Genomic DNA, 12,941 nt, shown 5'->3' with positions numbered 1-12,941 from the left:
ATCCGTTTTTGCCAATTATCTACCCACGGCAAAGGCATAGAAATCGAAAGAAAATTCAAATTACACAAGAGAAGACACGAAGAATCTTCTAAGCTGCGGATTTCTATTTCTTCGTTGTTTGATGCGCGTTGATAGATTTGAATTTTATTTTCACTTTGCTTCATTTTGCTGAGAGAAGAAAGAGCCCTCAATGTTGCATCCGTCCTTTTCCCCATTCTGCCCGTCCGGTGTCTGCATACGCAAATCATACACTACTCACACAACACACCAAGAGGGCCGCCGCAAGGGTTATCGGTGGGGCGACTTTGCGGGGGTCGCACCCTCTTTCATTGTGCACCCACTATTTGCTCGTCTTTTTCTCTTTCGTTCTTGCATTATGACTAACTTTTGAAAGAGAGAAAAAAGTGTAGACTAGGCACCAGTTCCGAAAAACTTGATTTTTTCCTTTTTTCCTCCTTTTCCCCCGATATTGACTCTTTTGTTCAGTTCTCTCATACGGAAAAAGAGAATAATTCTTTGTACTTTCCGATTGATTTTTAGTGTAATATTCGTTTATCATAATGAATTTCAAAAAACGCAACGTTTATTCTCTGCAGACTTGGCAACAGACCAATGGATGGTGATACAGAAGTGCTCACGCACAATATGCGACCGCCGGCCGTTATTGACGTCTTTAATTTACACGCCGTGATCAGCGCTACACAACATGGACAGGCAGATTTGGTACGAGAAGCGCTGAAGCAAGGAGTTTCGCCAAATGCAACAGACGATGTAATTTTTTGTTGTTTTTATAGTGAAAAAAAGAGTCGAAAACAAAGAAAATCGATAGTCAGTGTACTTGTTAAGGGCCGGACCGGGTCAAAATGAGAAATTCTATGCTTCGGCCCTGTTGGCCAAGGTCAAATTCTGAAGTTTCACAATTTTGAAGTTTTTATGAAATTTCAAAGTTTCAATATTTGGTGAGTTCTGAAAATGTCAGGATTTTTTTTTTCAAAAAGCGTAATTTTATAAATCTTCTTCAAGAAGTTTTAAAAAATCAGCTTCTCGCCCCTGACCTGTTGTTCGACAAGTACTATTGGCAAAAAATTCGAGGTAGTATTTTCCAGGAAATACATAAATAGAAAAATTAAGAAAAACATAATTATGAACAAAAAATACACAATTTGAAATTTTGTTCAATTTCAGGATGGATGCTCTTTACTCCACTGGGCTGCCATCAATAACCGGCTTGAAGTTGCACGATTGTAAGTTTCCGAACCTCCAAACACATTCAAAACCGAATTTTCAGACTCATTTCTTACAACGCTGACACAAATCTAGTTGGAGGAGTTTTGGCGTCGTCTCCAATTCACTGGGCAGCCAGAAACGGACTTGTTGCAATGTGTGCAATGCTGGTTAAGGTAATTGTTTTCTAATGATCTGAAAAATCTAAAGTTTCCTTTCCAGGCGGGAGCTGTATGTAATATTCGAGACATCCAAGGGTACACACCAATACATTTGGCGATTCAAGGGAATCATATTGGACTAGTGGCTTATTTTCTGCTCAAATTCGATTATGCCAAAGATATCAGTGATAATAGTGGTAAGTATTATTGTTTTTGTCTTATTTCATGCAATTTTCATGAAAACTGATTTTTCAGGAATGACACCAGCGATGCTTTGTGCCAAGAAAAGCTATACAATGTTCCCACTACGATTAATTGTTCGAGCCGGTGCAGATTTGTCGCTTAAGGAGCATTTCAGTGGAAATACTGCACTTCATTTAGCTGCACATGATCGGAATTCTTCTGCGGTGATGTAAGTTTTTGTTTAATATAAGGCTTCATATAACAAAAGGTTTCAGAGAACTACTCCAGGGAAATGCTGACGTTAATATCCGGAATAAACAATCAGAGACGCCGTTAGACATGGCTAGGGCTATTAAAAATCCACACATTTTAGGTGACTCACTATCAATCTATCAGAAGCATACAAAACTATCCCTTATTACAGAAATGATGGAAGAGGCTGCTAGAAAACAAGGAGTCAGTCGAACAAGCTGCTTTAGGAAGTGTTTCGTCCCACCGCTCAGCACATACTTTTTTTTCATGGTCCCGATGTTTGGATTTTTCATCACGTATCTCCTTTTCAAATACTTGCCACTGGTCGTTGCCACATTTACTACATTGATCTCGTGTATCTTCTTAATGGTTCTTATCCGGTTTGACTACCACGATCCCACTTACAAACTTCTTCCTTATGGAGTCACTATCGCCGAAGCGCTTCTTATGATTTTCTCTTGGTAAGCTTTTTTATTCAAATTTCAGATTTCACTTTCTATTGGCGGGAAAGATGGCAGATAATGAACAGGTGCCGTGGAGAAGAGAAAGCAAGGGAAGATTTATATCTTGAGTACACTGAACGGGTTTATGGTGCCAGGTGCATCTGATTCTAATCTCCCTTTTATGGAGATGAGATACCTCTGAATGTAAAGAGTTTACAGCCTTCAGCGTCGAGAAGTCATAGAGGGACGAAAAAATAACAAAAATACATACTTGAAAGCCTAGACCTGTTATGTGTTTTTTAATCAATTTTTCGGGCGATAAGAATTAGATTTATGATATATAAAACGCTAGACGTGTCTGTTGGTCCTAGTGTCCGGCTGTCCGGTTTTGGGTTTCAAATAAGAATTAGGCCGCCGCCAAAACTGAACCCGCGGCCCTTCGGACAACGGTACATGTTCTACCCTTTGAGAAAGAGAAAGCGAAAAGTGCGGGGTGGAGTGACAAACCAGTAAAAAATATTGAATTGCGCCGAAGGCGCAGCAGCCAGAAGGCTGATTAGATATGATAGAACATGACGAGTACTATAAAATGATATTATTATAAAAGTTGTATCTTGTCAATGAACAAAGATACAAGCCAAAAAGTAGCCGGGAAAAGCCTTATACTGTTTTTTGGCCCGTTTTGTTCGTAACTTTCTTCAGAGACACATGATACAATTTTCCAAATTATATAATTTTTTCTCCTTTACAATACTTCACAAGAATGCAAAATCAAACTTCAACAATTTTCAGGACAGCCTATGCACATTGGTTCGTGCCATGGTGGGCTCAGATGCTCTTCGTACTCTCTGTTATCGCTCTTGGATTCACTTTATTCAGGATAGGAACAGTGGATCCTGGGATAGTGAAAGCTCCTAAAAACTGTCATCAGCTATACGTCAACGAGGCAGAAGCTGGAATCCAACACCAACATAAATACTGTTTCACATGCTTTATCAGGAAATTGGAGCATACGAAACACTGTGCAGTTTGCGGATTGTGAGACACATAATTTAGGAAGACGTGTTTTCAAAATATTCATATTTTCAGTTGCGTGAACAACTTCGATCATCACTGTCCGTGGTTAAACAGCTGTGTGACTAGAAGAAACATGCGAGAATTCATCATGTTCATCATTTCGGTGGCCGTCTCATCATTCATCTACTGCGTGGCAACCACACATTACGCTGTTATGAAGATTGATGAGAATGGATTGGGTGAGAATTTTTTCTGAAATGTTTTGGGAGATTATTGAGCTTTCAAAGAATACTTGAAAAAGCGGGGCCCGGTCTGGTGGCCCCGCCCCGGTGTTTTCATACTTGAAAAAATCTGAAATTATTGAAAAATATATTTTTAATTGTATGCTGGGGCAGGAAAATTTTGAAAAAGCGCTACCCGGGCGTGCTCGTTGCAACTATATTTTAAAGTCCTTCACTCTAAGAATAACAACGACTTCTTTATTTCAGAGAAGTTCCTGGAGACTGAAGCCTTCTTGATGATCACTATTATTCTATCTGCAATGCACGCGTTTATGCTAGCAGTGCTTTTCTGTGTACAATTAAATCAGGTGAGTGTTTCTCTTGAAAATTAAAAATGAATCAGTAAGATATACCAAAACGTATTTTCTGTTGATTTGTGGTCATTTTGACCTTTTCCAGGAGTCCGGAGCTCGGCTAGCAAGTTTCCAATCAATTTGAAAATGCTGGAAGGTGTAAACCAGACCGAGATTGAAAACTTTGCAATTACATCATTTTTTGAAAATTCCTTGTTTTCTAGCTATTTGCCGATTTTTGAATGATACTTTTTTCACGTTTTCAGCATATTAACGGGCCGAAAAGAGGTCTTTGGGAAATCGGCGAGTAGCTGAAAAACTAGGAACTTTCAAGAAATTCTGTGGATGCAAAATTTTCAATCTAGGTCTGTTTCAGACCCTCTATAAATTTTAAAAAGATAGGAAAATTGGCAGCAGAGATTCAGAAAATTGATAGCCAGGCTTTGAAAATGTCGAAAAAAAAAACAGTCGAAATGGCCGAAAATCAACTTTAAAATATGATTTTATGTATCTTATTGACCAGTTTTGTAAATTTCTAGTTATTTTTCCGGTATAACTATAATTTTAAAAACTTTTCCAGATCTCCCAAGGCGTTACCACTAACGAACGGATCAAAGCTCGTCGTGCCGGCCACCATCATTCTCATAACTCTGACTACAATGTGATCCATCACCGACCAAGCGTTTCTAAACGATGTCATAATCTACTGGAATTTTTCTCCTCAAACGGCGATCCTAATTGGTAAACAGCTTAATTCTCGGGTCATGCACTATTTTTTGTTCAGACTTTTTTTACATTTTCCGCATAAAAAAGCATACTTTCTTCATTTTTTTCCTTCCCACTCATCCATATTCTAGCCCGATTCCCATTTCAATGTTCACTTGTAGTTTCTGGTTGTGCCCTTCCCCTCTCAACAATGCATGTGCTCCTTTTTTCCAATCCCTTCTAGTTATTATTCTTGGTTCAACATTCCGGTTAGTTTGAACATTTGAAGTAGTGTTTTTTCAATAACTCATTCTCATCTACTTTGCTATTCCCGTTCTTTTTGTGTGTGTTTCTAAGATCTCCAATTGCCTTCACTTTTTTTTCCTCTTTTTTCAATAAATTGAATTTCAATAAAATATTTTGAACATTATTCATCCAAAGTATTGTATACAACGTACTCCCTTTCTCATCTTTCAGATCTTTATCTCGATTTTCAAGGCGCACGCTAATTAGGGGCCAACAACCACGTAGAAATTGCTCTTGGGGAAAGGGTGCGCGGGAGAATCCATTCAATACAGATCGTCATCATTTCCCTCTACTCACCACACAACAAAAATCAATAACATCGTTCGAATCTTCGCTCTCGGATTCTCGATATGGATTCCGATTCTACCGTGGAAAGCGAGTTTATTGAAAACTCCAAGAACACAAGTTTCATGGACAAAGAAGATTCTTTCAGTGGTGAGTTCAAGTTTTTCGATGGAAAATTTGTTGGAAAAAGTAAAAAATAACGTTTAAAGGACCAGTTTTTGTAGGGCCTCATAGTAAATCCGGTTGTAGTCCGATATTCCGAGTGGTCGACTTTTTATTGACCTGAATTGTTTGAATTTTACAATTTTTTCGCGTTTCTGGTTGTTTTCATGCGTTATTATTCCTATGTATTGCATGATGAGAGAACAAATTTCTAATGATTTCGAATAAAAATAGAACTAGCTCTAGGAGTCAAAATTAATAAATTTGATCTGCGAACCTCCCGCTCTCTTTTTTCTTGCGCAAGGTCAATCCCAGCACTGCGCACGGCGGCCGCGCACACACACACACACACCAACCGACCTCGTTTTGTTCCGCCGACTGCGTCTCTACTTTTCGAACGCTCTCTCACCGTCCCGCACCATTCACCAAACGGCCGGTCGAACAGCGGGCAGAAAAATCGACAACGACGCTCCGATATAACAGGGGTGTCGTTGTTTAGCGAGCATTAAAATTCAAATTTAATTACAGTATTTCTCAAAAACTAGAATGTCTATCGGGCTCATTTATTTTTCATTGAAAACCTCGTATTTTATAGTATCTTGTACATGAATTTCTTTTCAAACTGATGTCGTTTGAATTTTGTATGCTAATTTTTAATGTTTCAGGTCTTCCACCATTTCCGGCGCCACAACTTGTGTGCATGACCACTTCGTCGCTACTAACACCACCAATGGACGAATCAGAACCAACTACGGGAGAAAGACATGTAAGTTTGCCGTTAAAAACTGTCCCAAGAGCGTTTTCTTAAATGTCTAGATGATTTCAGCCCGATTTCTACAAAGAATGGGAGCGTCTTCCACTTCTGAATCACTATGAGCAAGAGAGAATCCGTGGGTTGAACCCGTAAGTCTTTCCTAAGAGTATAATAGTTAAATAATCAAGAAATTTCAGTTTGCTCATCGATGAATTCTTCTGTAGAGTGCCCAGAGAGCTTAGCTATCCAATCCGCTTCTTCTTCGCCAAAGCTAGAAAGTATTTTGTCCGCTACTACACTGACATGAAGGTTCTCTATAAAAAATACAAGTTCCCAACCATGAAGCGTCGCATATTCTTCGGAATGGCAAAAGAGTGTCATACAGTGTTACTGGCGAACGATTGGACTGGTGCATTGGAAATTTATCAGAAATTGTTGGCGTACGACTCAGAAATGTTCCAAAGGGATCCGAACATGTATTTCGGATTAGGTCTCGTATACCTTCATTTCAAACAGTGGCGACCGTAAGTTTAAAGATATTTTGGGAATTCGGACTAAATTTGGAATTTCAGAGCTATCGAGGCGTTTTCAAGAGTTCTCTACTGCAGTCCCACAGGAAGAATCGCGTTGGAGTCAAAACTTCGCCTTGGAATGTGCTACATGGAAATTGAAGACTATCACAGATGTCTCAATGTAAGTATCGGCTCGAAAAAACTTTTCAGGAATTTGATAATGATCGGACAGTCAAAAGAATGACGGTTTGTCTCAACTTAGCTTGGCCGTCATGCTATTTAGTTGATAACTAAATAGCTGAAAGCAAGGCTATGCCACGGACCGATTGGTTCACGGAAACCTACTCACGGCCTCAGTCACGGCCGGCCACAATAAGCACAGCCATAGCAGAAAGTGAAAATTCTCTCCGAGATGAATTGATTGATCTATTGGGAAATTCTTTCACTATTCTGTGTACTTTCCCTGAAATCTAGAAAAAAACGGAGTAGAAATGAATATTTGAAGTTGTGATTAGTCCTAACCTATTCTTTGAAACTTGGTCGGTTATAGGATAATATTACGACACCGGAAAAAAATGAAAAAACGCCACTGGCCACAGGTTGCAAGATACTATGTTTTTTCGATGATCTCACAAAATTCATTAGGAGAAAGTAGCTCTCTGATGACAAAATAAAGGACGCATGGATTTTCTTTTTTTTTTGCAAATTTTTGAAACAAAATACTCACCATATTGTATTTTTAAAAAATAATTTTCGATTTTCCAGCTCTTCGACCACGCACTCAATGACTTGGAGGAGTCAAAGTTTATGCCAAGAATTGTGATCAAGTTCAATATTGCATTGTGTCATGAGAACAACGAACAGTTGGAGACTGCTGAAGCTGAATACCGAAAGTTGCAATCAGATGTAGGTCCCCTTGTCACCCATCACCATTGATCATGATCCTAATTTTCAGATTGACATTTTCGAGAAGAGCCACGATCAGCATATTGAACCGGAAACAACTGACTTGTTACTTCGGTTGCGAGCCGCTTGTCTCCGACAATTGGGATGGATCAACTACCGTCGAACTTATAGAGACGAAGCAAATCGCCCAGAGTACATGAAGAAAGCTCTTGACTTCCTCAACCAATCCAACCAGATGGATCCTCGTGATGGCCAAACATACTACTACCTTGGACGTGTCTATGGAGAACAGGAGCTGGGTCCAGGCTTGGTGAATGGTGAAGCTATTGAAGTGGCAAATGAGAGAGCTGAAGCAAACGTAAGCCAATGCCGTTAGACATCAGAAGGTCACAACAATCATTTCAGGCACACGCTGCATTCGTAAATTACCGTCAATCTATCGACAAATGTGAGAAGAATGCTGACACGTGGTGCTCTATCGGAGCTCTTTATTTGAGAAAGAGCCAACCAATGGATGCGCTTCAGGTAGGTAGACGGGTTCTGAAATTTGGAACATTATATCAAATTGAAATTGCTCGTAAAGCAAAAAAAATGTTTCGGAGAGTCTCGAAAAGAGCGGGAGCAGGCGAGGAAAACCATCAGTTGGCTAGTGCATTTCTTACACTAAGACGGCGGGGGGAGCAAATGCGGCCTTCTCCCTCTCCCATTTTATATGAATGCCTTCAATTTTCGCCCAACATAAACAGAAACCATCGTTTTCTTTTTTCAGGCCTTCATCAGCTCAGTGGAGTTAAATCCAAATCTAACGGCAGCATGGACAGACCTCGGAGAGTTATACGAGCGCAACACTCAATATCAAGATGCACTGGATTGTTTTAGAAAGGCATTGGAAAGTGATCCAGGTACTAAAGAAGACTGAGCTAGTGGGGTGTTATTAGAAGGTGTTCTTACAAACTGAATAAGGGAAATTGATAAGAGATTATTTCATTTTTGAAATCCAAGTGAGGGGAGGAAGAATAAGTGGCAGGAAATGACGCGTTTTCTATGCGATAGTCGTTCTGGCACAACGAAAAATGACCTAGTTCTATGTGAAGCGCGATACAATCATAAGAAAAATAGAAAACCTTCGAATGCGTGTACTTCTTGCAAGACGAAAGTGCTTTTTTAATAGTTTTCTTCTTTCGGCGGTATTCTTGCTTATCAAAAAAGAAGACAGAATCACTGGCAAAGCGAACAAGAAGAGACACGACTAGACCAGGAGTGCAATATGTTCTGTTCTCTTTTTAGCGGAAGGCGATAAATTAGTTTCTGGTGTTCGTCGCATTGTTGTCTGGTAGAATATGGTCCTGGTAAGAAGAGAACAAGTGAGTAGAAGATTGCGAAGAGCTAGGTTTATAGAGATTAGTAAAAAAAAAAAGAAGTGAAACCTAGAGACTAAGAATGGAATTCCAAAGTGTCTGTGACTGTCTCACAACCATGCATGAGCGGTTTTTCAGACGGCAGGGTTTTGAGCTATGTTTGAAAACGCGAAAGTTGGGGTTTTTTGGAGTTTCCCTCGCAAAACGCTATTTTGCTCAACCAACCATCTTCGGCCCCATGAGTATTCTTTTTTGTTAGCAAACGAAAGTTGCTAGATGCTACCAACACAATTAGGCATCGTCATAATAGAGCGCAACATTTATTTATGGCTAGACAAGAGAGAAAAAGATAGGAAAACAAGAGTTAGTGAAGATGTTCCTTAATGAAGCCACCCATTGAAATTAAACAAACACACTAACTAACAAAACAGAAATTAACCGATTCCATAGTTTCAGTATCGCCTGAATGTATCAAAACGCGTGTCAACTGCCTTGAAAAGGTTGACTCGTTGACATGCCCACCACGCCCACCAGGTCATGTGATCCCGGGAACTTTCGACCTGACCATTCCATCACTGAAAGATTCATATGTGCAACCAATACCGCTGGAGTTGCGTACACGACAAGATGCACAATATGCAGTAAGATTTGAAATACAGTACCGGTCAATAAGATATACAAAACAGAATTTTTAGTTGATTTTAGCTATTTTCTATTTTAGTCTGGAGCTCGGCTGTCAAGTTTTCAATCACTATGGAAACTTTGGAGGTCATAAAAATATCCAGTTTGAAAACGTTGCATTCACATATTTTTTAAAAGTGTCCTTCAGAAATCGACAAATAACGGGAAAACTAAGAATTTTCTAAAAATCCTGTAAACTCAAAGTTTACAATCTAGGTCTGTTTTAAAAACTTCAAGTTTCAAAGTGATTGGACACTTGAGAGCCGAGATCCAGATTCCTGAAAATTATCAAAATCAACTGAAAAACGCATTTTCTGTTATTGACCGGTGCAGTCGATTGAAAGCAATGTTAACTAATTGTTATTTCAGGAAGGAGAGGTCATGTACGACAACGCTTTCTGGGATCTGTGGGAGGACTTGAAAACCGTCGAGTTTGAGGTTTCAGAACAAATCATGAATAGCCAACTCGAAGCTCGTCCAATGGAAGAACTTGAAATCGACGTCTTACAATTGCTAAGAGCTAATGAAGAGTCATTGGTGAAAGCAGAACGAGAGGTGCTCGAATGTTTGGAAACGACAGAGGTGCTATGGAAGGTAAGAGAGAATTTGTGATGCATAAACAAAATAGGCACACGAAGAAACACACAGGGAGAGCAAAGCCTCTCATTAGCACGTGGTAACTATGACAGCCCTACTTGAAAGAAACAGAAAATAGGAAAAGATAGAGAGGGGGATTGGATGATGCACCACTCCACAAAAAGGCTTTAAAGTGAAATGAAAAAAAAAAGAGAAATTTTATACGAAAAGGAGAAAATAGCGAGACGCCTCGCCTGAATCTCAAAAGATCGAATTGACGAAATAAGCCTAATTATGAGGTTCTCGCCTTCCTTTTTCTGAAACACACGCGAGAAAGCCATTTGAACAAAAAATCACGTGTTACGCGGAGTAGAACAGAATAGCTGAGACAGAGGCACACATACACATATACACTCCATTTTTTTAAAAGAAATAGGAAGAAGAGAGGAATAAAAAACATATTGAGGCATGAGGCACGTGACAGACTAGTAGGAGCGTTTTCTAAACATACACAAATGAGAAACACAATTATTTCTTTCAGGAAAAAGTGATCGAGGCTGTGGTTCCAGAAGTGTGTCGAGAGATGCCACGTGTCACTGTGGAAATGATTGATCACCTTCGCGATCATGGACACCTTATCGAGAATCCAAGATGTTACCCATACCCATTCCTTCCAAAGGTTGTGTTCAACGAGTTGCCAGACAGCTACAGTCTCCTTTCGGAAATCTTCGTCTCTTTGGATGTGCCTGGCTCAGAAATCAAGCAAATGATTGCCAAGCGAGCCTTCCACAATAACACCACCTACGTTCCGATCTTTGACGAGTTTGCCAAACTGCCAGAGCTACCCAAAGGTCCAGCAAAGCCGATTGCAACCGATGAAGATGTGAAAACCGCCTTGGAGAAGAACGAGCGTCACCCGTTCATGATGAAGACACCGATTCTGACAGTGGAAAATCGTAAGGAGGCTAGTAGCATGGAACTTCAACGCTACTTGGACAACTCCACAGTTGCTTGCGTTCGTGGATTAACTGGTTGTCTCCGTCTAGACCTCTCCATGTTCTCCACCAGAGCAGTAATGGAGATTGATCCAAACCAAGAGATCGAAGTTCGCACTCAATACCATTTTGCGCCAGAAACCAACTGCAACCATGCCAGACAAGAAACATGGAAGTGTATCAGCGACAAGTCCTACACAACTCTCGCCAGATACGGACAGTACCAGGCAGAGTCGTTCCGACACACTCTTCGAGTGGAAGCTGAGAAAATCCGCAGACACGGTGGCAACGGTGGACGTGGACCATCCCCAAAAAGAATGAAGCTCAATAGACGGGCACCATCTCCACCAAAGGAATTGAAGAAAATCAAGTTTGGAACTAATATTGATCTCTCCGATGAAGTGAAGTACGGGAAGCATTTCAGTGTAAGTAGGATTTGATTAAACTTGTTAGGAAGACACTAGATTCCAGAATAATTCTCTCACCTTCATTATTTTAGGAACTCTCCAAGCTTCCTGCATTCTGCCGTCTCATTGCTGGATCCAACCTCCTCTCTCATCTCGGTCATCAGATCCATGGCGTCAACACTGTCCAACTGAACATGGGAGTTCCTGGAGCTCGTATCTCGGCTCGCCAAACACCAAATCACGTTGCATTGGTCAATATCAACATAGGACCAGGCGACTGTGAATGGTTCGCGGTTCCCTATAACTATTGGGGCAAAATGGAACGCTTGTGTGAGGATCGAGGAATCGACTTCACACAAGGAATCTACTGGCCAATCATGGAGGACTTACTCAAAGAAGGTGTTCCAGTGCATCGGTTCACTCAAAAGTCTGGAGATGTTGTTTATGTGACTGGAGGAACGATTTACTGGATGCAAACCACTGGATGGAGTAACAATATCTCGTGGTGTGTCGCACCATTGAATGCCACGCAGATTAGAACCTCACTTCTAAGCTACGAGTGGAACAAGCTTCGTCGCGTGAAGTCCTCCATTCCGATGCAATTGCTCTGCTGGCAAGTGGCGAAGAATGTGAAGTTCACCAACCAATCCACCTTTGCGGCTTGCAAAGGAGTGTTAATCAGGTGAGAAAAAGCCTTCGCTGCTCTTTTTCCTCTCCTATCCCATCAGCATCCGTTGCCTTGGAGACATACCCGACGGAAGAAGTTAGAGAGTTTTGGGGTGGTAGAGAAATATTAGAGAAACATTAGAGGCCTACATAGCAAGGAAGTGAATTAACGTGACTCTTAAAATTAAACATTATTTTCCAGATCAATGGCCTTCCTTCAAATCGTCCACGACTACCTTACCTTGAACAAGAAAACTATCAAAGTCTATCCAAGAGGGCCGGCCGAAGCGTCCCATTTCTGCAGATACTGTGAATGTGAAGTCTTTGGTATTTTGTTGGTCAAGGAAATCTCGAACAACTTCATTGTTTTCTGTGTCTACTGCGCCAAATCGTGAGTTTTCGGTTTTTCAATGAGAACTACAATATCGGTCAATGAGATTTACAAAAACGTAGATTGAAAACATTACATTCACTGAACTTTTTGAAAATTCCAAGTTTTTTCAGATATCTGCTAATTTAAGAAAAGTACCTGCTTTTTTCACGTTTTCACTACAAAACAGGGAAAAAAGGATTTCCTTCAAAAGTTGTCAAATAGCGGAAAAACCAGCAATTCTCAAAAAAATTATAGAATGAAATTATAAAGTTTTCAATCAAGGTTTATTTTATAATCTCAAAAAATTTCAAAGTGATCGGACACTTGACAGCCAAGCTCTAGACTCCTTAATATAGTCAAAATCAACTGAAAAATACGTTTTTGAAATAGGAACCGCATAC

At 40.2% G+C, this 12,941-nt stretch overlaps 2 protein-coding genes across 2 annotated transcripts in view; both read left to right on the top strand.

The window, feature by feature from the left end:
* Positions 1-612: 612 nt before the first annotated feature.
* Cbr-tag-233 lies at positions 613-4,599 on the top strand (the record flags this gene model as incomplete). Its single annotated transcript, XM_002645485.2, has 11 exons — positions 613-771; positions 1,186-1,244; positions 1,289-1,400; positions 1,447-1,582; positions 1,641-1,797; positions 1,844-2,281; positions 3,056-3,301; positions 3,353-3,519; positions 3,769-3,869; positions 4,280-4,321; positions 4,435-4,599. The coding sequence occupies 11 exons, from the start codon at positions 613-615 to the stop codon at positions 4,597-4,599; spliced, it is 1,782 nt and encodes a 593-aa protein (XP_002645531.2).
* Positions 4,600-6,042: 1,443 nt separating this feature from the next.
* The window catches only part of Cbr-utx-1, a gene marked incomplete at both ends in the record, with an annotated part of 7,970 nt that continues 1,071 nt past the window's right edge, over positions 6,043-12,941 (top strand). The window contains 15 exon segments of the mRNA XM_002645487.1: positions 6,043-6,078; positions 6,139-6,215; positions 6,264-6,590; positions 6,639-6,759; positions 7,344-7,488; positions 7,534-7,535; positions 7,537-7,794; positions 7,890-8,009; positions 8,254-8,386; positions 9,299-9,483; positions 9,893-10,131; positions 10,566-10,620; positions 10,623-11,519; positions 11,594-12,183; positions 12,370-12,558. Of these exon segments, the coding sequence (XP_002645533.1) occupies positions 6,043-6,078; positions 6,139-6,215; positions 6,264-6,590; positions 6,639-6,759; positions 7,344-7,488; positions 7,534-7,535; positions 7,537-7,794; positions 7,890-8,009; positions 8,254-8,386; positions 9,299-9,483; positions 9,893-10,131; positions 10,566-10,620; positions 10,623-11,519; positions 11,594-12,183; positions 12,370-12,558 (3,374 nt within the window).

The sequence above is a fragment of the Caenorhabditis briggsae genome (genome assembly GCF_000004555.2).
Source record: "Caenorhabditis briggsae complete genome, chrX, whole genome shotgun sequence".
Taxonomy (NCBI): Eukaryota; Metazoa; Nematoda; class Chromadorea; order Rhabditida; family Rhabditidae; genus Caenorhabditis; species Caenorhabditis briggsae.
Note: the sequence above shows the minus strand (reverse complement) of the source record. Positions and strands in the feature narration are given on the sequence as shown.